Source organism: Apium graveolens, chromosome 4 (assembly GCF_009905375.1).
Source record: "Apium graveolens cultivar Ventura chromosome 4, ASM990537v1, whole genome shotgun sequence".
NCBI classification, from domain to species: domain Eukaryota; kingdom Viridiplantae; phylum Streptophyta; class Magnoliopsida; order Apiales; family Apiaceae; genus Apium; species Apium graveolens.
The window spans coordinates 240,868,366-240,891,419 of NC_133650.1; the positions used below are offsets into that span (position 1 = coordinate 240,868,366).

General features: G+C 34.8%; 1 protein-coding gene across 1 annotated transcript; it reads left to right on the plus strand.

Annotated features, from left to right (window-relative positions):
- Positions 1-743: 743 nt before the first annotated feature.
- On the plus strand, positions 744-2,148 carry LOC141717073 (putative F-box protein At3g16210). Its single transcript, XM_074519190.1, has one exon. It carries the CDS (start codon positions 800-802, stop codon positions 2,000-2,002), a length of 1,203 nt encoding a protein of 400 aa, XP_074375291.1. The 5' UTR covers positions 744-799; the 3' UTR covers positions 2,003-2,148.
- Positions 2,149-23,054: the final 20,906 nt, after the last annotated feature.

A 23,054-nucleotide genomic window follows, 5' to 3' on the forward strand; every position in this document is an offset into this window, starting at 1 on the left:
TAAAAAGAGTCGTAGAGGCATAAAAAAATATAGTCCAAGTAAGGAATAAATTTTGATTATATTCGAAATTCATGGACTACATGATTTGAGGATGTTTTATTATTGCTATAAGAGGGTGTTTGGAAATATGCATTTCATTTATTTCAAATGATATTATTTGAATTGTCATATAAAATTCTCATATTTATACTAATATTTGAATATGGTGGATTTTTAAATGAAATCCAAATTCAAGTTCTCAAATATGCTATTTAATTAAATTCAGAATTTCAAATAAAATTTAGGATCCGAAACAGGATCATGGAAGTACTTGGAAGAGGGGTTGATAGATTAACATGAGTGATGAGTTGGTAACTAGTTTTTATGGTTCAAGAGTATTGCGAAATACATTTTCAAGCTAAGTGTTATGATAAGTAAACAAAGAGTATAATGCGTATTATGAAGCTAAGTGTTATAAAATATTATTTTAGTAAATTTATTATTTTATCGGGATTAAAAATACACTATATTTTGTTTATTATGTTGGGACCGGAAAAAATATTATTTTAATGAGATTATTGTTTTAACGACTATTACTTAATCGAGATTAAGTGTATTATGAATTAACAATAAAGTTGACGTCGAAGGAAGAGTAAATGAAGGAAGAGTAAAAAAATAAATTTCAATTTGGAGGAGAAAATTTGTTTTTTATTTTAGAAAAACTCGACCGACCTAGGAAATGCTTAAATCAAGCTCAGGCGCACACAGCGAGCATCAAAAATTCAAAAAGCCCTGGTCATTTCATTTAAACCTTTGCTCAATGACTACTCCGACGACCGGCAACTATATTCCGGAGCATCTACTCACCGAGATCCTAATTAGACTTCCGGTGAAATCACTACTCCTTTGCAAATCAGTCTCCAAACCCTGGCTATCCCTAATTTCAAACCCTAATTTCATAAAATCTCACATCAAACACACCACCACAAAACCAGGAGCTGATCAAACTCTCATCGTCAAAGGCGAAGATGATTATTCATTGTCTCTGCTTAATCTCAATTCTCCTCACATTCGGGCCCCACTTGACCTCCCTTTCTCTCGAGGTTATTACTCTTATGGCCCCCTTTTAAAGCTTGTTGGTTCTTGTAACGGTATTATCTGTGTTTCCGTTTATATTTTCCCCATAGATAGTTTTCGATACGAGTTTAACTATTATCTTAAAAATCCTATGACATACCTTTGGAATCCCGCTACTAAACAGTCCAAACTTATTCCGGTACATAGTTTACGTTACAGGCTAACGTCGGTGGCTATAGGGTTTGGTTTTGATCCTATAGAGAATGATTATAAGGTTGTTAGAATTGTGTCTTTTTCGGACGATAGGCCTAGGTCGGCTGAGGTCTATTCTGCAAATCACAATGTTTGGCGGCGTGTAAGGCCTTTTGGTGATTTGGAAGAGTACCGTGATCGTGATATCACTTTTTGTGTGCCGGAGGATTATCCCGAGTTTGATGAATATGATATTTGTGTTAATGGTTTATTGAGTTGCTCGGGATTGCATGGTATAATGGCTTTTGATTTAAACAAAGAGGTGTTTACTTGTCGTATTCCGGTACCTGTTGGATCGTTTAATCACTATCACCTCACTGACTTTAATGATTCTATTGCTGTCATTACCCGGAAGGAAAATGAGGGGAATCATGTGTTTAAATTGTGGACATTGGATGATGAGGCATGCCTTCGTAGTGGGGTAGGTTGTAATGTTAAGGCATCATGGACTCTAATCCTTAGTATTGATGTTGATTATTCAGAGCCGTCTGTTTATGGCTGTTTTAATAGTGGTGATTTTTTGTTATATGCTCAAGAAGGCGGTTGTCTTCTATATAACTCACACAAGAAAGAGGCCAGATTTTCCCCAGTGTCGATCACTATTGGTCGTCAAATTATCAAGTATAATGAGAGCTTGGTTTCAGTTACGGGATCTAAACAAGTCGAAGGGAAAGCTCATGAAGATGATAGTTAGGAAAGTAGCACTGATTTTGGTCTTCTGGTGGTTTTTAATAGTGAAAATTTTCCCTCTTATTGTAATTTCTAATTTTGCTAGATTTCTTCAATTCTATTCCTTTTGTTGTTCTTTTACTTTATCCGAGGCAATTAATGTGAAGCATGCCGTCTAATGCTATCAAAAGAGTTTTTTAGTTTCACATAAATTTTTTGTGTCAATTTAAAACATAATACTCTATATGCGGAATATAATTTTTTTCTGAATCTTAAAACTAGGATTAACAAACAAACTCAAACTAGCATCAAAATTGTATCAAGCAGCGAATACCTAGCCTTATCGCTCTAATGAATTTGAACTTAATGCAGAGTTGAACTGCATCTGCAAGCCAATTGGTTCTGGTCCTTCTGGAGGGGTATATTTCCAACATACTTATTTATTAGAAAGACTGTCTTTTTTTTTAGGTGCTGTTTTGAATTTTACCTACAGGTGCAGCTATTTACCATTTTAGAGGTTTCATGCACTTGACTAGGGGTGTTTATGGGTCGGGTTGGCCGGGTTAAAGGCGTTTTTACGATCTAACCCAATTAAATCGGTTTGAAATATTTCGACATAACCGTAAAATATAAAATTGTAACCCAACCCTACCCGTCGTACATCGATTTGGGTCGAGTTGTGTTGGTTTGAACGGATTGAATGATTATATAAAAAAAATATTTTAATACTATATATAATTGCTAATTTTGAATAGTAGAACTTACGATTACAGGACTATTCTTTAACTGATTAAATTGAAATTTTAGTAATGTATATCATGTCGTAAATCATAAACACATACACGAAATGTAACTATAAATGAAATTATTTATCTATACTATTATATATACTATAATAACCGGAATGAGTTATAATTTGTAGTTTGGTTAACCATCATTTTGGTTATCCCTTTCTATCACGACTGTCGGATATTTTTCATCAAATAATCAGAGCCGTTGGATTCAAATACTAAAAAAAATACACTCCGCAAGTTCTCAGGGTTCGAATCCCGTCAACAACAAACATTTATATTATTATTTATAAAGATACATATAAGTTATCAGGTTCAAATCTTACCAACAACAAATATTTACATTATTATTTATGAATAAGATCTCATAGATCATATACTATTTATAATATTTGTACCTAACTTAAAATTATGCACAATGAAATTATATTTATATAATCATTATGTAGTATTTAATTATTTATATAGCATTTTAATAAAATTATAAAAAATAAAAAATGAAAATATATAAATATTAATCAAGTATCGCACGGGTTGTAAGCTATTGTATAATGTACAATTGCATATAATATATAGATTATATTTAAATTATCGAACGAGGCTTAAGTTAAATCGGGTTGGGTTGGGTTGGCCGAAAAAATCTTGAACCCGTACCCAACCCATTTAATACGGTTTGAAATTATTTTAACCCAACCATAGATCGTGTTTTTTTTAAATGATTTAATCGGCCTAAAAGAGGGTTGTGTTGGGTCGGTTTGATCGGGTTGGCGAACCATGAACACCCCTGCACTTGAATGTGTCTATAGGGAGCACTTGGATGAAGGGTAATGCATCATTAGCACTACAAGAAATTCGGTTACATTCGACCGAATTTTTTTATCGAATTTAGCTAAATTCGACCGATTTTGGTCGAAAATGGCTTGTTGGTCGAATAAAGGCTAGTCCAAAATAAGGGGTGCAGTCGAATTTAGCTAAATTCGACCGAATAAATTCGACCAACTAAATTCGACCGAAATTATTTGCAAAAACTCGTCCCCAAAATTTTTGACAAAATTTCAAAATTTCGTAAAAATTCAAAAATCCTGCCCACAAATACTAAATTCGACCAAATCTGGTCGAAATTACTATGCTAAATTCGACCAAATCTGGTCGAAATAAGTGTGCTAAATTCGACCAAATTTGGTAGAATTGAGTAAGCGCCATATTTTTTAAAAACAGTAGCAAAATGCATTTTGTTGCTCAAATTTTTTTTTTTGGAATTTTTTACTAGATTTTCCATAATGTAATATTATAAAATAATTGTGGCGCCCTCCAAAACCGGGTCAGAAGTTTGGGGTCCACAGCACATACACAACATATAAACCTGTATATGAGATATTATTTGCAATGACCCTGCTTTACACAACCACGGATCGCAATAGGTTAAAGTATGAAAACAAGCCACAAGCTTAATTTTTATTACAACGTACCAAATTCCAACTAATTTAACTTATAACTGATAATAAAATTATTCTTACAATCTTACTATCTCACTACCGCAATAAGCTCCTGCTAGCTCGATCCAACTCAATCTGGAATCCTAGCTCGTACATTGAACTGGGAAACCTCGCTATCAACCGTATTCTTCTTAACTATAAAATATATAAAAAGATTCGCAAGAGTGAGATAACTAGCTCAACAAGTCACAATAACAATAACTGAGGTTAAACAATGATCAAACGAGATGATTCAGAGGAATCAAGTTTCTAGTTAAACAATCAATAGAATTGGATATTCATTTTAAGTTTTAAAACCAAGGTTAGGCTGCTGATCAGTCACGCACTAACCCCGAGCAAGACACACAGCTCTGCTCTACGAACTGGATCCAAGGCACACATTGTCCTAATTCGACCATGAATCTGGTCTGACCACGAATCTGGTCTGAACATGAATCTGGTCCACATAAAGAAAACTATTCAATTCTAAAGCAGTTCAATATGATAAACAATATATCTCAATAAAACAAGATCATAATCAACAGCAATAAAACATTTGTATAAGAGCATGGTGAAAATTCATAGATACCAAGAGGGTATGTCAAAGTATGTAAAAGAAATGGCCTTTAGCCTATAGGAGAATTGGGTAATAGAGGAACAATAATTTTATAAGGTTTAGTTCTTTGGTATCACAAGGTATGGTTGAGTATAAAAGTTTATGTATGTTCAAACAATTCTGTTTCAGTGTTTGGTATATGATGGGTATATATTTGTGGAGTAGTATCGTATTTGTGTGGTTTAGTATCCGGTAAATCAACAAGAAATGGTTCACAAAGAATAAGGCTTACGGGTCAAAGATCAAATGAGGTGGCTCAGGGTTCAAGGCTGAAGGATTCAAAGTGTTTACAATATAAAACAGAGCTATTTTGAATACTTAACAATATGTTACGGAAAAATTTAGAAATATTTGCATTATATCTCAAAAAAGGTTTAGATGTACTTGCCTTATAGGGCTTTACAACTATTATTGATCAACTCTAAGCCGACTAAGCCACTCAGGCTTTAACGTCCAACCACTAGATCACATTGGATTCGACTTCGACACTCAGGTTTTTTTATGTTGAAACTCTACTGAGCTTGTTGACTGACCACTAGGTTATCTTTAGTCCAACGTCCACTTCCGGTCTCCCGACTAGAAGCTACAAGGTCGAAATACTACATGTTAGACACCCGGCCCAGTTATGCTTGACATATCCTCGCTACAACCTACCCATACGATAGCATATTCCGACTCATAATTATTCATATTATAATACCACATACAACAATTAGGGTTCACGTTCTCGAAATCGGTTCAGTGTTCGTTTTCAGAAAATACGTATACTCGTCATTTTACGAAATTAGGGTTACTGAGTTTTGGACAGAACATTCACCACAACATATAATCAAGTTCGTATAAAGTATAAGTATATATATTCACTTGACGTCCCGATAATTACAGGATACGTTCCCGCATTTTCATAGTTGATTTCCCGGAAATCGGGCAGCGTCTCCTTTGTTTATCGGACTACCCGTTGAAACATCAATCGATGTCAAACCACAAAGTTCACAACAATAACAACTATAATAATTCACCAATCCATTCTAAAATTCCCAATCACCGATACAATTCAATAATCACAACCAACTCAACCATCCTGATTCAATATTTACTAATTAACTAATTCGATCCAGAATAAAAACACATCACGAATTTTATTTATTAAAAATATTAGGACTCAGAATTGGCTCATCACCGTCCACCGTCCGCTCGTCGAAATTCATCACGGACGGCGGTAAAATTCGTCGGTGCCCAAATATTTCGGGTTTCCATACGAACTTCACCGATAAAATTTAAATAATTAAAAGCAACAACTTGATTAATCACAGAAATTCATTCAAGGATTCAATTAATTAACCACTCGAAATATGTAAAGTAGTAGCTTGAATTCTTTCACAAAAAAAATCAAAGAATCAAACAACCAAACTCGCATAACAGTAGTAATCGAACCAACAAACAGGAGCAACAACAATCTTGAGCAGCTATTCCACTGAAATATATATACACATATGCGTGTATATATATTAAAGTAACAACCACGACTGGACCAAGCCAGGCGACCGGAGCAGGGAAAACTATCGGAAAACGAGGAAGAAGCACGATAACGGCGAGTAACCGGAGACACGGCGAACAGAGCGGTGAAAAATACGGCACAACAACAGGGGAATCAAAGCAACAGACAAATGGGAAGGGGGTAATCACCGGGGAAAGCTCGGGCGGTGATTGGCTGCCAGAAGAAAAAGAAATGAGAGCATAAAAAAAAGAATGGGGGTGGAGAATCAATAAGGAAAAGAAGAGGAGATTATAAGAATAGAGAGAGATCAACCACAGAGAAATGGCTGTGTTCGTGAATATGTGTTTCTATATTTTATTTTATTATTTTTATTTTATTCCTCTTCCAGTTAGCTAGTGACACGTGTATAAAACACACTGCCACAGCTCTTCTATGCTTGACACGTGCTAGAAGAATTGTAGAACCTTCCCGCAGCTCGATTCTGACCCGTATTTTTAAAATTAACGGACCGAGGTGAACTTAAAATGATTTCAGAAAATTACAAGAACAGTCTCAAAATATTATAAATATCCCAAAATTAATGAAAACATAAATTTCAAAATTTTAAAGCAATTTTTGAAACGCAATTTATACCCGATTTTATCAATTAAACGAATCGACGCGCGGGTAAAATTAATCCCGAAAATTTCCAAAATAATTTTATAATTCTCGAAATATTCAAAACTTAAATAAATATGAGTTTCATAGTTTTTGAAGAATTCGGAAATTACATACAGATTTTACAAATAAATGTAATCAGAAAATCATACAGGGTTAAATAATTGATAAAATATTGATTTCAAAATTTTATAAAATCTCAAAAATAATTATTGTAATTATAGAACAATAAAAACAATTTTAAAAACATTGTAAATATTTATGCAATTAAATTTGCACTAAATCCACTTTTGAAAGTGAAAATAATTCAATATGACCCCATAATTAATCACGCGGATAACCCGGTACACCATAAATCACACATAGATAATAATCAAATAACACATAGCGGTCAAAACCAATACACATATTTTATTTATTTAATAATCTCCATAGTCACATATTTAAAAAATTCAAAAATACACGAGTCGTTATATCCTTCCCCCCTTAAAAAGATTATGTCCTCAGAATCTGGTCTAACTAAACAAGTGAGGATATTCGTCAAGCATATCTGACTCTAGTTTCCAAGTAGACTCTTCTACTCGAGGATTTCAAATGTACTTACTATAGATATACTCTCATTTCCAAGAACTCGCCTTTAACGATTAAGAATTTGGATCGATCACTATATGCAGAATAAACTTGGACAAGTGCCCATTGGCTCCTAACCATTCGCTTAATTCAAATCAGATACTTATCGCTTTAACATTGACAGGAAAAACACATTATATATACACACTGTTGTAACGGTCACATCAACTCATGAACAACTTTACCTATATTTATCAATACCTCGAATGGTTCATTAATTTTAGGACTTAACTTGTCCCTTCTACTCAAACTTATCCAGTCTCTTTCAAGATGAAACTTGTACTAACACTACTGGTCCTATTTCTATACTCATATTCTCTCTCGATACAATTTCGCCTTCTTTCTTTGTCTACTCCGAGCTGCTTTAATCAATATCACTACGCTCTTGGTGTGCTGAATTAACTTAGAATTTGACAACTTTCTTTCTCCCACTTTATCTCAATAAAATGGGGACCTACACTTGCGTTCACATGAAGCTTGGTAAAGTGGCATTCCAAAGGTGACATCGATGATAAATGATCATTCCAGTGTTTCCTTAAAACTCAATCTCTCAACATATCTTACATTTCCTGAATCACTTCCGTACTTTGACTCTCCGTTTAAGGATGATAGGCGGTGCTCGTTTTCAACTTGGTTTCCAAACATTTAAACATCTCTTACTCTTTTCCATCAGTTAAGGCTGAAAAGTAATCTCATATATTCACGTATTATCACCTTTAAGTATTTGAACTTCAGATTCCACTCTTTCCAATTCATTTATTAACTCCTCGGTGGTCTTAATTACATCCAATCCTTTCTGTCGGCATAAGGCATCTGTTACCATACGGCTTTGCTTAGGTAGTTGTTAATAGTTTAATTCAGAATCTTTTGTTAACCTTAGTCAAAATTTCATTCTTGAAGACTCAACGTATAGTTGCTTTCCTTCTAATCTTTTGGGAAAATTTTTGGGTATTCCACACAGACTTTCTTATTCTCTGAATAGCTGAAGATGTTATCAATAAATACCATTTGCTTATCCGAGTACTCCTTATTCACCACATTCGTTAATTCTTTATAGTCACCTGATACACTTGTTATTTAACATAATATCACCATAGCTTGTAATGCTCACAATTCATTTTAATCGTAATCTCTAATATGTTCTCAAGTTAGATCTTAAGCTAATTCTCGAGATATAACATACTTCTTGAATTAGGTCTCGTAAGTAATCAATCTTTATAGGGGTCACTTATTATTATTCGTTGTTTCGTTAAACTCCTGATAATCAGTACATACTCTCATAATTTCATTCCTTTTCTCCCTTAACATCACTGGTATATTTCACGATTTGCTTTTTATAAAACCACTCCCTGGGTTTGCCTTATCCACTAGGCCTCCAATACTTCGCCTTAATCCTTTGACAGGTCCAACACCTCCTAATCCATCTTGAAATTTCCTTCTTATACCTGGTTATCACTATTTTCTTTAAAATTTCGTATATCTTGGCATTTCTTCAATAAATTAAACACTTTATACTGTGAATTCCCTGTGGGATCTCATTTCTTAATTCTTTTACTTGTAGCATCCAAGTGCTGGAAGAAAACCTGGGAATATCGTGATCGTTCTTCCGGGTGCATAATCTTCCTCTTACTAACTGTTAACATCGTGATCCATTATCTTCCCTCGATATCTCCTTATCTTTTCTTAACAGTTCTGACTGAAAGGACATACTACCCATCCTTGTTTCCTTGGGATTATATATCTAACTTCCAACTCCAACTTCTAAAATTCCATAGATAATTCTTCTGGTACAGTTTCTATATTCGTTCTCTCCTTTTTGCTTATCGCCTGCCTCTACATTTGCTTTTCCTCACGAGTACATACTTCAAACTTTTATGGTTCGTATAGATCTTACACTTTTCTCCATACATATCATGTTTCCCAATCTTTCAAAACAATTATTACTGCTGTTAGTCCCAATTATGAGTAGGATACTTCTGCTCATAAGGTTTCGGTTGTCTGGATGCATATACAATATCTTTATTATGCTGTATCAACACACATCATATTCCCTTATGAGAAGCATCACTATAAACTACAAAATCTCCTTGATACTTTCAAAGTTATAAAGCAGGTGACGTAACCATTATTTCATTTAACTCCACAAAACTTTCTTCACCCTATTCCATTTCATATAAAATTCTTACTTTTCTTAGTTAGCTTCGCCAAAGGTATTGCAACTTTTAAGAAATCCTGCATAAATTTTCAATAATAACCGGTCCAGGGTAAAACTTCTTATTTTTGTTGGTGCTTTTGACCTTTCTTTGTTCATAGTAACTTTAATTTCTATTAGATCTCCTTTGGTCTCCTTCTCACTAATTATTTATGCTTTCTACCATCAAAACTTTCACCTTGTATCCTTTACATACAACTTCTTTCTTTTCCGACTCCCCAATTGTCATTAAATGCTTCACATAGTCCTCCATTGGCTTTAAGTAACACAATTACAACTCATCCAAATATTCCTTAAAGATTCTGTCCATCAAGTTTAAATATTATTGGTATATTGATTAATTCAAATGACATCACTAGAACTTTTTAGCAGCAGTACTTAGTTCTGAAAATTATCCTTGATATGTCCATAGGTTCAATCTCCAATTGGTAACGCCCAAATCTTAAATCAATTTTAGAAAATACTTTGCTTCTTCTATTTGATCAAACAAATCAGTAGTTCAAGGTAACAGATACTTGCTCTTGATAGTAAACTTATTGAGCTTTCACTAATCGACGCATAATCTTATACTTCCATCTTTCTTATTAATAATTAATACCGGTGCACCTTATGGGGTACACTAGGTCTAACTGTTCCTTCATCTAACATATCTTGCATCTGCTTTGCTAATTTCCTCATTTTAACTGGTGCCATTTTGTGTAAGGCCTTGGTCACTGGCTTCATTTCAGGTGCTAAGTCAATCGCGAGCTTCATTTCTCTATCTGGAGAAAATATTGATAACTCATATGGAAACATATCTTGAAACTCCTTAATTGCTATAAAATCTTCAAATTTTGTTTGCTTCTGACTTTTATTTATCTCATAATCACCGTAATGCTCACATCTTGATCATCGTAACCATCATTAACAAATTATTTACCCTCCTTCTTCCTTTATACATCATCATATTCTCATTTGACGTCTTCAGGACTATCTCTTTATCACGAAGGTTTGTCTGGGCATCATACTTAAATAGTTAATCCATTCCTTAGAATAGTGTCAAATCCTCTTATCTCAAATGATATCATTTTTTCACAACTTATTGCCAAAAATCTTAATTCCACCATTGGTACTTACTTATTTAACAATTACACGTTCTTAACTTGCTAGTCCTTTAATCATAATCTATTCAATTCAACAGGGTAATTTATCTTATCAACAAAACCTTGAGAGATAAACAATTAAGTTTCTCTCACATCTTTTAATATTTTAACGCATAAGGTATTCACCATAATCATCCATGTCATCACATCCGTATTCTGAATAACATATTTCACAGGAAAATCGCATATTCTCGTTCTCGAAGACGTATTTCTTATTGGAGTAGATTCCCTTGATTCTTAGTGCATCCCTGACTGGGTTAGTGATTTGCAATTCTCGCCATATGCCCTTGTTTCCTTTCCATGCATGAGAGGTAGATAGAATTTTACACGCTTGGTTCAGAATACGTTGGTTTTTACTCGAAAAACTTTTGCAAAGAACACAGTACGACAGAATAACTAGAAGGATTCAAAATTTTAATAAACTTAGAGTTGGAAAGAAAGAAGAAGTAGTGATTTGAATATGAATGAGACAACCACATTGGTACTTAAGATGGCCAGTCTTTCGTACCATATGGCATACAACACATGATTAGGTGGTGTCTCACCCGACTCTTCGTCATCCCGACAAAGCGTCTCACCATAACACTGTTTGTCCCAATCAAAGAGCAAAACTTGAGGGGAACTATTAAATTTGAAAGGAATGCAATATCCTCCTTTTTGATATCATCATAAGGAGTTTATTAAGAAAAGAAGTTCATAAATTTTTAGGAATTAAAAGGAATATACGCTGTAATATTGAAGATAAGAATGATACCATTGGTCACCATCCACATTCCACTTGTATTCATTTTTCGAGCTTGTTCGATCATATCTCCATTGTGTAATATAACAACTTTAGAAAGTACGCTGAAATGCTTTCGCAAATTAAGCAATATGGTAGCTTCTTACTTGTCACGTCTTGCATCTTCCACATCGCACCTACACGTATAATATTTTAACAATTCGATCATAATGGCGTTCTTACCAGATAACCTTGAGTTTCCTCTATTTAATTTAGAATAACCACGAATCATTCAACATAACGATCCTTTTGTTAATAGTATTCTTCTTTTTGAAAAGTCTGGAAATCTTCCCAATCTTTTTCGATCACGCCTAGGCTTTTTTTAAATCAATGAATTCTTTAAACTTTAATGGTCTCTGCAACTGGATGAATAATTACTCCGTACGCGGATTCTGTTATTAACCTTATCAAACAATATTTGCATCTTACCGTTAGGAATAATCAACTTCTTCATAATCGCGGGTTACTTTGTTCTCTGAATTAACAATACTGAGTCTGAAACAAGCATCCTTCCAGGTAATCCGGGTCTTTTAACAAACAAGAAACTCAAATAGTAACTTGACAACCAAGGTTTAAAACTTATTTTATTAAAACAGCCTTTGAAAATTTGTTAAGAAAATCTCTTTCGAGAGTTTGTTTAAGAAAATTTTGAAAATCGCACACTTGGTTGTCCTTACTATATGAGTTGGTTGTTGTCCTTCTTACCTATAACAAGGTACCAAATTAAAGAAACGATCACATAAAGGTCCATTTACTTCAATCTACCCTCTCTCCTTTATTGGGTTCATTTGCCTTCCTTAATCGACAAAAACTTCAGTTGTCATTGCAGGCTATCTTATTCGTAGCTTCACATCAAGCTTTCATACTGGTAATACTCCCATCATTAACTATATAATCGTTAAGTGGAACAGGCTATCCAATAGTCAACAATTGGCTAATGTCACATCATCTTGTTACTATAAATATATATCACATCATCATAACACCATTATCTAATTTCAAGAAAGCTCCAGATCCATAATCTTCTCTAACTCTCTTTCAAAACTCATCCAATCCATCCCACAAGCTAATCATGGGTGGCCTGTTCACTAATGGCTTTTTTCAATCTGATAGCAGCTATCCTTCGGAACACTTATATCTTCTTTCTAAACTTCTTCTCACCTTTATTTATATCTCAATTACTCACCATTTACTGTAACTCCCGAATCCATCCTCGTAGGTACTATTGCTTCATAGGACAAGTTTTAAACCGAGGGTATAGAACAGGATGTAGGGTAAACTAAAGAGATACACTCACAGCCGAATGTCCAGTAAAACAAGAATAAACAGATGGAGGTTCTTAAATAGGTAGTTTCATATCAAGAGGTGGTAGAATAACATAGAATAGCTTGAAGAGGTGCAATTGTCATAACAGAAGGTAGTACCATTAATACTGATGGATGAACAAGGTGCAAATCAAATCCGAGAGAAGATGACGATCCTTGAATGAAAAGCTCCAAATGATCAAACGATACAGGGAAATCAGGATCGGCCATTGCCGTTGTCTGGAAATCACGTCGCAAGCTAAGAATCCCGAATCGTAATACGAACCGTGTCGGAGACCTACTATACAATCGCACTCAACCTCACAACGCCTTATCTTTCTATTTCCTATTCCTAATCTTATCCCTCTACCCAATCCCGACAATCTAGGCTTGTTTCAGTGACTTATAACCTGTAGCTCTGATACCAACCTGTAGCGCCCTCCAAACCCGGGTTATAAGTTTGGGGTCCACAACACATACACAACATATAAACCTGTATATGAGATACTATTTGTAATGACCCTGCTTTACACAACCACGGATCGCAACAGGTTAAAGTATGAAAACAAGCCACAACCTTAACTTTAATTACAACGTACCAAATTCTAACTAATTTAACTTACAACTGATAATAAAATTATTCTTATAATCTTACTATCTCACTACCGCAATAAGCTCCTGCTAGCTCGATCCAACTCAATCTGGAATCCTAGCTCGTACATTGAACTGGGAAACCTCGCTATCAACCGTATCCTTCTTAACTATAGAATATATAAAAAGATTCGAAAGAGTGAGCTAACTAGCTCAGCAAGTCACAATAACAATAACTGAGGTTAAACAATGATCAAACGAGATGATTCAGAGGAATCAAGTTTCTAGTTAAACAATCAATAGAATTGGATATTCATTTTAAATTTTAAAACCAAGGTTAGGCTGCTGATCAGTCACGCACTAACCCCGAGCAAGGCACACAGCTCTGCTCTACGAACTGGATCCAAGGCACACATTGGCCTAATTCGACCACGAATCTGGTCTGACCACGAATCTGGTCCACATAAAGAAAACTATCCAATTCTAAAGCAGTTCAATATGATAAACAATATATCTCAATAAAACAAGATCATAATTAACATCAATAAAACATTTGTATAAGAGCATGGTGAAAATTCATAGGTACCACGAGGGTATGTCAAAGAATGTAAAAGAAATGGCCTTCATCCTATAGGAGAATCGGGTAATAGAGGGACAATGATTTCATAAGGTGCAGTTCTTTGATATCACAAGGTATGGTTGAGTATAAAAGTTTATGTATGTTCAAACAATTTTGTTTCAGTGTTTGGTATATGATGGGTATATATTTATGGAGTAGTATCGTATTTGTGTGGTTTAGTATCTGGTAAATCAACAAGAAATGGTTCACAAAGAATAAGGCTTACGGCTCAAAGATCAAATGAGGTGGCTCAGGTTCAAGGCTGAAGGATTCAAAGTATTTACAATATAAAATAGAGCTATTTTGAATACTTAACAATATGTTACGGAAAAATTTAGAAATATTTGCATTATATCTCGAAAAAGGTTTAGATGTACTTGCCTTACAGGGATTTACAACTATTATTGATCAACTCTAAGCCGACTATGCCGCTCAGGCTTTAACGTCCAACCACTAGATCACATTGGATTCGACTTCGACACTCAGGTTTTTTTCTGTTGAAACTTTACTGAGCTTGTTGACTGACCACTAGGTTATCTTTAGTCCAACGTCCACTTCCGGTCTCCCGACTAGAAGCTACAGGGTCGAAATACTACATGTTAGACACCCAGTTATGCTTGACATATCCTCGCTACAACCTACCCATACGATAGCATATTCCGAATCGTAATTATTCATATTATAATACCACATACAACAATTAGGGTTCACGTTCTCGAAATCGGTTCAGTGTTCGTTTTCAGAAAATACGTATACTCGTCATTTTACAAAATTAGGGTTACTGAGTTTTGGACAGAACATTCACCACAACATACAATCAAGTTCGTATAAAGTATATGTATATATATTTACTTGACGTCCCGATAATTACGGGATACGCTCCCGCATTTCCATAGTTGATTTTCCGGAAATCGGGCAGCGTCTCCTTTGTTTATCGGACTACCCGTCGAAACATCAATCGACGTCAAACCACAAAGTTCACAACAATAACAACTACAATAATTCACCAATCAATTCTAAAATTTCCAATCACCGATATAATTCAATAATCACAACCAACTCAACCATCCTGATTCAATATTTACTAATTAACTAATTCGATCCAAAATAAAAACACAACACGAATTTTATTTATTATTAATATTAGGACTCATAATTGGCTCATCACCGTCCACCGTCCGCTCGTCGAAATTCATCACGGACGGCGGTAAAATTCGTCGGTGCCCAAATATTTTGGGTTTCCATACGAACTTCACCGATAAAATTTAAATAATTAAAAGCAATAACTTGATTAATCACTGAAATTCATTTAAGGATTCAATTAATTAACCACTCGAAATATGCAAAGTAATAGCTTGAATTCTTTCGCAAAAAAATCAAAGAATCAAACAACCAAACTCGCATAACAGTAGTAATCGAACCAACAAACAGGAGCAACAACAATCTTGAGCAGCTATTCCACTGAAATATATATACGCACATGCGTGTATACATATTAAAGTAACACCCACGACTGGACCAAACCAGGCGACCGGAGCAGGGAAAACTATCGGAAAACGAGGAAGAAGCACGACAACGGCGAGTAACCGGAGACACGGCGAACAGAGCGGTGGAAAATATGGCACAATAACAGGGGAATCAAAGCAACAGACAAAGGGGAAGGGGTAATCACCGGGGAAAGCTCGGGCGGTGATTGGCTGCCAGAAGAAAAACAAATGAGTGCATAAAAAAAAGAATGGGGGTGGAGAATCAAAAAGGAAAAGAAGAGGAGTTTATAAGAATAGAGAGAGATCAACCACAGAGAAATGGCTGTGTTCGTGAATATGTGTTTCTATATTTTATTTTATTATTTTTATTTTATTCCTCTTTCATTTAGCTAGTGACACGTGTATAAAACACACTGCCACAGCTCTTCTATGCTTGACACGTGCTAGAAGAATTGTACAACCTTCCCACAGCTCGATTCTGACCCGCATTTTTAAAATTAACGGACCGAGGTAAACTTAAAATGATTTCAAAAAATTACGGAAACAGTCTCAAAATATTATAAATATCCCGAAATTAATGAACACATAAATTTCGAAATTTAAAGCAATTTTTGAAACGTAATTTATACCCGCTTTTATCAATTAAACGAATCGACGCGCGGGTGAAATTAATCCCGAAAATTTCCAAAATAATTTTATAATTCTCAAAATATTCCAAACTTAAATAAATATGAGTTTCATAATTTCTGAAGAATTCTGAAATTACATGCAGATTTTACAAATAAATATAATCAGAAAATCATACAGGGTTAAATAATTGATAAAATATTGATTTCGAAATTTTATAAAATCCCAAAAATAATTATTGTAATTATAGAACCATAAAAACAATTTTAAAAACATTCTAAATATTTATGCAATTAAATTTGCACTAAATTTACTTTTTAAAGTGAAAACAATTCAATAGGACCCCATAATTAATCACGTGGACAACCCGGTACACCATAAATCATATATAGATAATAATCAAATAACACATAGCGGTCAAAACCAATACACATATTTTATTTATTTAATAATCTCCATAGTCACATATTTAAATAATCCAAAAATACACGAGTCGTTATAATAATAACTGACACAATAGTAATTTTTATTTACTAATATTAAAATTACATAAATATGTAATATAGATTTTAAAATACAACAATTATCTATCCTTTAGTAACATATTGAAAATCAAATATTATAAAATTAAGTCACCCAAATGATAAACAAATATGAAAAAAAATAAAAATAAACTTAAATTGGTTCATATACATGAACTAATTAATACAAGTCTTATTTTACTTCTAAGTTTTCGGAAATGAATTTGACGGAGGTGATTGTTAGGTCATACACACTGTAAAAGGGGGTTGAATACAGTGTTTAGCACAATCAAATCGAAATTAAGAACACAAGTAACTGAACACAGATTTTATTCAACACAATAAACTCTGTTACAATATGGAACTGTCCTCTCTCAGTGATGAACAAATTATCACGAGAGTTGCTAGGGTTACAAAGAATAATAACTTCGATAATGATAACACTTATAGTGTAAACCCTATGCCTAGTGTTTATATACTACACAGTTACAAGATAATATTCTAATTGATATGGAATATAATTCTGCTTCCTAAAATATATCAACTAGTTATCTTTTCTTCCAAGTATTCTATTCTTCATAGAATTCTTTCTTCATGCATATTTCTTTCTGTCTTAGTCTCGATCTTCTTTCCTTTCAATCAGCCGCCTGCCTTATCTGAAAGTCATCTTAAGTCCTGATATTATCTCCTGATAAATATCTTCTGATAACTTAAGTTCTGATAACTTAAGTTTTGATATCTTAAGTTCTGTCTTCAGTATAAGTGCTGATTTCCAGTTAAGTACTGATTTGCCCTGTTAGGTAAGATCTGAAAACTAAACACAAATCATATTACACATGACATTATCAAATATATCTAACAATCTCCCCTAACTTGTAAATTAGCATAATATACAAGTTTAACGGATATTTGATGATGTCAAAAACATTAAGTACAATTGCATGAGAATTTTGACTAGATAACTACAACTTACAGTCCTTTTAGCTTTACCATCTTAAGGTCTGATAACAGCTTCAGTCTGTATATACTTCAGAATTTAATAAGTTGTAGATCTTTGACTTGGCTTCAATTTCCGATCTCTTTGATATCAGGAGTTGTTCTGAGATAGTTCTTCAACAAACATCTCTCAGCATATTCAAGTTCATTGACCATCCTCCTTTTAGCATTTATCAATTCAGCTGTATCTTCACCAGTTTGAAAAATAGCTGCTCTAAGATCATTTATCTTAGCTTTTCTTATCTCCTGATCTAGACTGATCAGATATGCCTTGTCAGACTCTAAATTGAATTCCACAGCCTTATAACCCAGAAGAGTAGTTATAATCTTAGCAGAGTTAGGCTTCATTTCGACAATATTACCTTTGTGATCTCTGTACTTGGGACAGTATGTGCTGTCAGACTTTACAGAATAAAGCTTCTTCTTTCTTTGAATTTGAGACTCTAAATAACCTGCAGCACTATCTGTTAATCTGTCTTTCACTTGAAGTAGGAATAGAACATATTTCAGTTCCTAAAAATACTTCAGTGGTATAGCATTCTGCCTAATCTGGTATACCCTTCCATCTGTCATAAAATATAACAAGATATGTTCTTTCAAAAAGGTATGGTAAACCATTTGTATAGATTCAAGTCGATTCAATCTTTCAGGAGTTGCTCCAACACTTGGTTCACTTAAGGAAGTTGGATCATTGGTAGTGTTATGTACTCTTCTTTCATCAGAACTACCCAATCCAGATTTATCTCTTGCTTCATTTCCTGTAATAACTCTTGCTTCAAAACCACTTGTTGCAGTCTTCAAAGGTTGAGCCTGTTTAGCTTTGGTGAATCCTGGTAGGAGTATCTTTGAAGGTTTAACATGAGCAATGTCAGAGGTTTCCTTTTCCTTATCTTCTGATATCAAGCCAACTTGAGCTATGTCAGAGGTTGCTTGCTTCACTGTCATATCAGAACTTACTACATCTTGACTCTGAACAACATGAGCCATGTCAGAGGTTGTTTGAAAAATCTTCTTTTGCATTAGAGTAAGATTAGCATCTTCTTCATCATCAGTTATTTCTTCATCTATGACTAGCATATAAACCTTTACAGGTTCATCAACTTTTTCTTTGCCCTTGGACCTTGGATCAATTTCCACTTGTGATTTGGCTTTGGTTGCCTCAGAATTTGTTCTTTCCTTTATCACAATACCCTTAGGCTTTGGAAATTTCTTTTCAATAACAGAAGCTTTAGATTTTTTCTTGACACCTTCTGCTTTGAGTCTAGCTTCTTCTTCCTTTAGACTCTCAAAGTCCATTCCTGGATTTTCTTTAAGACATAACTGCTTTGAAATTTCTTCATCAAGTTCCAGATGTTCACCAGAACTTATCCTTTTACCAGTATCAGAACTTATTCTTCTCTCAGTATCAGAACTTGTTCCTTGACTTGTAATTCTAGCTTTACTTGATGAAAGTCCTTTGCCTTGACCTTGACCTCTACCCTTGTTAGAGTTTCCCTGGTCATCATGTCCATCATCCTTTACCTTCAGTGTCTGAATAGATTTGCATTTGGACTTAATCACTTTCTCCCCCTTTTTGGCATCAGCAGGTAAAAGAAGAGAGACAAGCAATTCCACTGAGGATTGGATCTCATTGAGTTGATTTTGGTGAGAAGCTTGATTCTTCATAATTTCATCCATTTGAGTTTGTTGCTTCTCCTGAGTTTTCTCAATGTAGGCAATTCTGTCAAAGGCTAGCTTGAAAAATCTGTTCTTTTCAAGTTGCACATTCATATCTTGCTGGATCAAGGTTTCTTGAATTTTTTTCACCTTGGCATGAGTTATTGAGTGTTGACCCTGAAGGTGCCTAGTACTCAATGCAGTAACTCGTAGTTGTGCCTTAAAATCATCATTTAACAACATTTCATCAGCTTTTGCCAAATGCTCAGCAAGAATCTTTTCAGAAGGAACAAAACTAACTATGTTACATTCCTTAGTCCACTCCTTTCCTTTAGGAGTTTCACTCCAAGGTACTGGTGCTTCACCTATAACAAACTTCTTGACTAAATCAGCTTTATTAACTGTTTGTTGAGGTGCATGTCCTGATGGACCAGCTGCATCAGCATCGAAATTAGAAGCAGCTTCACCAGTAGTTTCTTCATTTACAGCATCAGAACTTGTAGATCCTGCAGTATCATCCTCTGATAAAATAGCAGTATATGAGGCTATAGAGGCTTCAATATCATCCTCTAAATTCTGATCTGCAGCCAGGTTCTGATCAACATCCAAAATTGATGTTGTTGGTGGAGTGAGTTGAATTGGTGGAGCTTCCAAGTACAAAACCTCAGGCACAATCAAGTTATGAATATCAATTTCAGCACTTGTACCTGGTTCTTCAGTATGTACTGGATCAATTATAGGTGACATAGGAGGTATAGGCATTCTGCCTTGAGCAGTTTCTGGTTGTGCAGAAGGAAGTGATTCAATAACAATTGGTTCTGTTGAGATCAGAGATTCCTGATCCCCTTCCTTAGCTGCTTCCACTACATCCTCTGAATCTGACTCAACTATGTCCCTGTGAGCTCTCTGTTTCTTTAATTTTTTCAATGGTGGAGACACTGTAGGAGCTTTATCATCAGAATTTAACTTTCTAAGCCTTTTGAGGGGCCTAGAACTCCCAGTTACAGTATCTTTCTGAGAAGAAACCTTCTCAGCTTCTACAATAGCAGGTCTGATATGGGAACCTGTTCCTCAGTTATTTCCTCAAATCAACAGAATTTAATCAAAACATTCATCATAAAATAAAATTAAAAGTCGACGTAAGATTAGCATCTTCTTCATCATCAGTTATTTCTTCATCTATGACTAGCATATAAACCTTTACAGGTTCATCAACTTTTTCTTTGCCCTTGGACCTTGGATCAATTTCCACTTGTGATTTGGCTTTGGTTGCCTCAGAATTTGTTCTTTCCTTTATCACAATACCCTTAGGCTTTGGAAATTTCTTTTCAATAACAGAAGCTTTAGATTTTTTCTTGACACCTTCTGCTTTGAGTCTAGCTTCTTCTTCCTTTAGACTCTCAAAGTCCATTCCTGGATTTTCTTTAAGACATAACTGCTTTGAAATTTCTTCATCAAGTTCCAGATGTTCACCAGAACTTATCCTTTTACCAGTATCAGAACTTATTCTTCTCCCAGTATCAGAACTTGTTCCTTGACTTGTAATTCTAGCTTTACATGATGAAAGTCCTTTGCCTTGACCTTGACCTCTACCCTTGTTAGAGTTTCCCTGGTCATCATGTCCATCATCCTTTACCTTCAGTGTCTGAATAGATTTGCATTTGGACTTAATCACTTTCTCCCCCTTTTTGGCATCAGCAGGTAAAAGAAGAGAGACAAGCAATTCCACTGAGGATTGGATCTCATTGAGTTGATTTTGGTGAGAAGCTTGATTCTTCATAATTTCATCCATTTGAGTTTGTTGCTTCTCCTGAGTTTTCTCAATGTAGGCAATTCTGTCAAAGGCTAGCTTGAAAAATCTGTTCTTTTCAAGTTGCACATTCATATCTTGCTGGATCAAGGTTTCTTGAATTTTTTTCACCTTGGCATGAGTTATTGAGTGTTGACCCTGAAGGTGCCTAGTACTCAATGCAGTAACTCGTAGTTGTGCCTTAAAATCATCATTTAACAACATTTCATCAGCTTTTGCCAAATGCTCAGCAAGAATCTTTTCAGAAGGAACAAAACTAACTATGTTACATTCCTTAGTCCACTCCTTTCCTTTAGGAGTTTCACTCCAAGGTACTGGTGCTTCACCTATAACAAACTTCTTGACTAAATCAGCTTTATTAACTGTTTGTTGAGGTGCATGTCCTGATGGACCAGCTGCATCAGCATCGAAATTAGAAGCAGCTTCACCAGTAGTTTCTTCATTTACAGCAGCAGAACTTGTAGATCCTGCAGTATCATCCTCTGATAAAATAGCAGTATATGAGGCTATAGAGGCTTCAACATCATCCTCTAAATTCTGATCTGCAGCCAGGTTCTGATCAACATCCAAAATTGATGTTGTTGGTGGAGTGAGTTGAATTGGTGGAGCTTCCAAGTACAAAACCTCAGGCACAATCAAGTTATGAATATCAATTTCAGCACTTGTACCTGGTTCTTCAGTATGTACTGGATCAATTATAGGTGACATAGGAGGTATAGGCATTCTGCCTTGAGCAGTTTCTGGTTGTGCAGAAGGAAGTGATTCAATAACAATTGGTTCTGTTGAGATCAGAGATTCCTGATCCCCTTCCTTAGCTGCTTCCACTACATCCTCTGAATCTGACTCAACTATGTCCCTGTGAGCTCTCTGTTTCTTTAATTTTTTCAACGGTGGAGACACTGTAGGAGCTTTATCATCAGAATTTAACTTTCTAAGCCTTTTGAGGGGCCTAGAACTCCCAGTTACAGTATCTTTCTGAGAAGAAACCTTCTCAGCTTCTACAATAGCAGGTCTGATATGGGAACCTGTTCCTCAGTTATTTCCTCAAATCAACAGAATTTAATCAAAACATTCATCATAAAATAAAATTAAAAGTCGACGAAGTAAAGATTAATAAATTGCAATTAAACATGCACAGTCGCATAATTTGAGAAACAAAGAACAAATCTTGCAATTAAAGAAAATTTCATTGATATATATCAGATGATTACATTTGATGAAATTTAGCAATTACATGCAAAAATTACAAGATAGTCCTATACTACGATTCTTAACATCAACCGCCTTAGTCCTAGTCTAAGAAGACCTAACGACTAACTCCTTCTGCTGCTGACGAAGAGCACTGCAAGACGGATGATCCGTTCTTGCTGACGGAGAGCTTCTCTCCTTTCCTCTTCCAACCTATCAAGATGGAGGTGATACTCCATTGATAAGAACAAGAGTTATGTGTGAACCTCTTGTGGAACTGAGTTCCAAAGCTCGTCAGGAATGGCGGTGACATGCCACTCCTGTTGCCATTCATCACAACTCAACTCGATGTTAAAGGTTTCATAGTTCAGGAACATATTGAAACGGACCATTTTTGTTGATATGAATAAAAGGAGAGTGAGTTTGTGAGAAATTGAAAGATTTTTTGGCTGGAAGGAATGATCGGTTTAAATAGC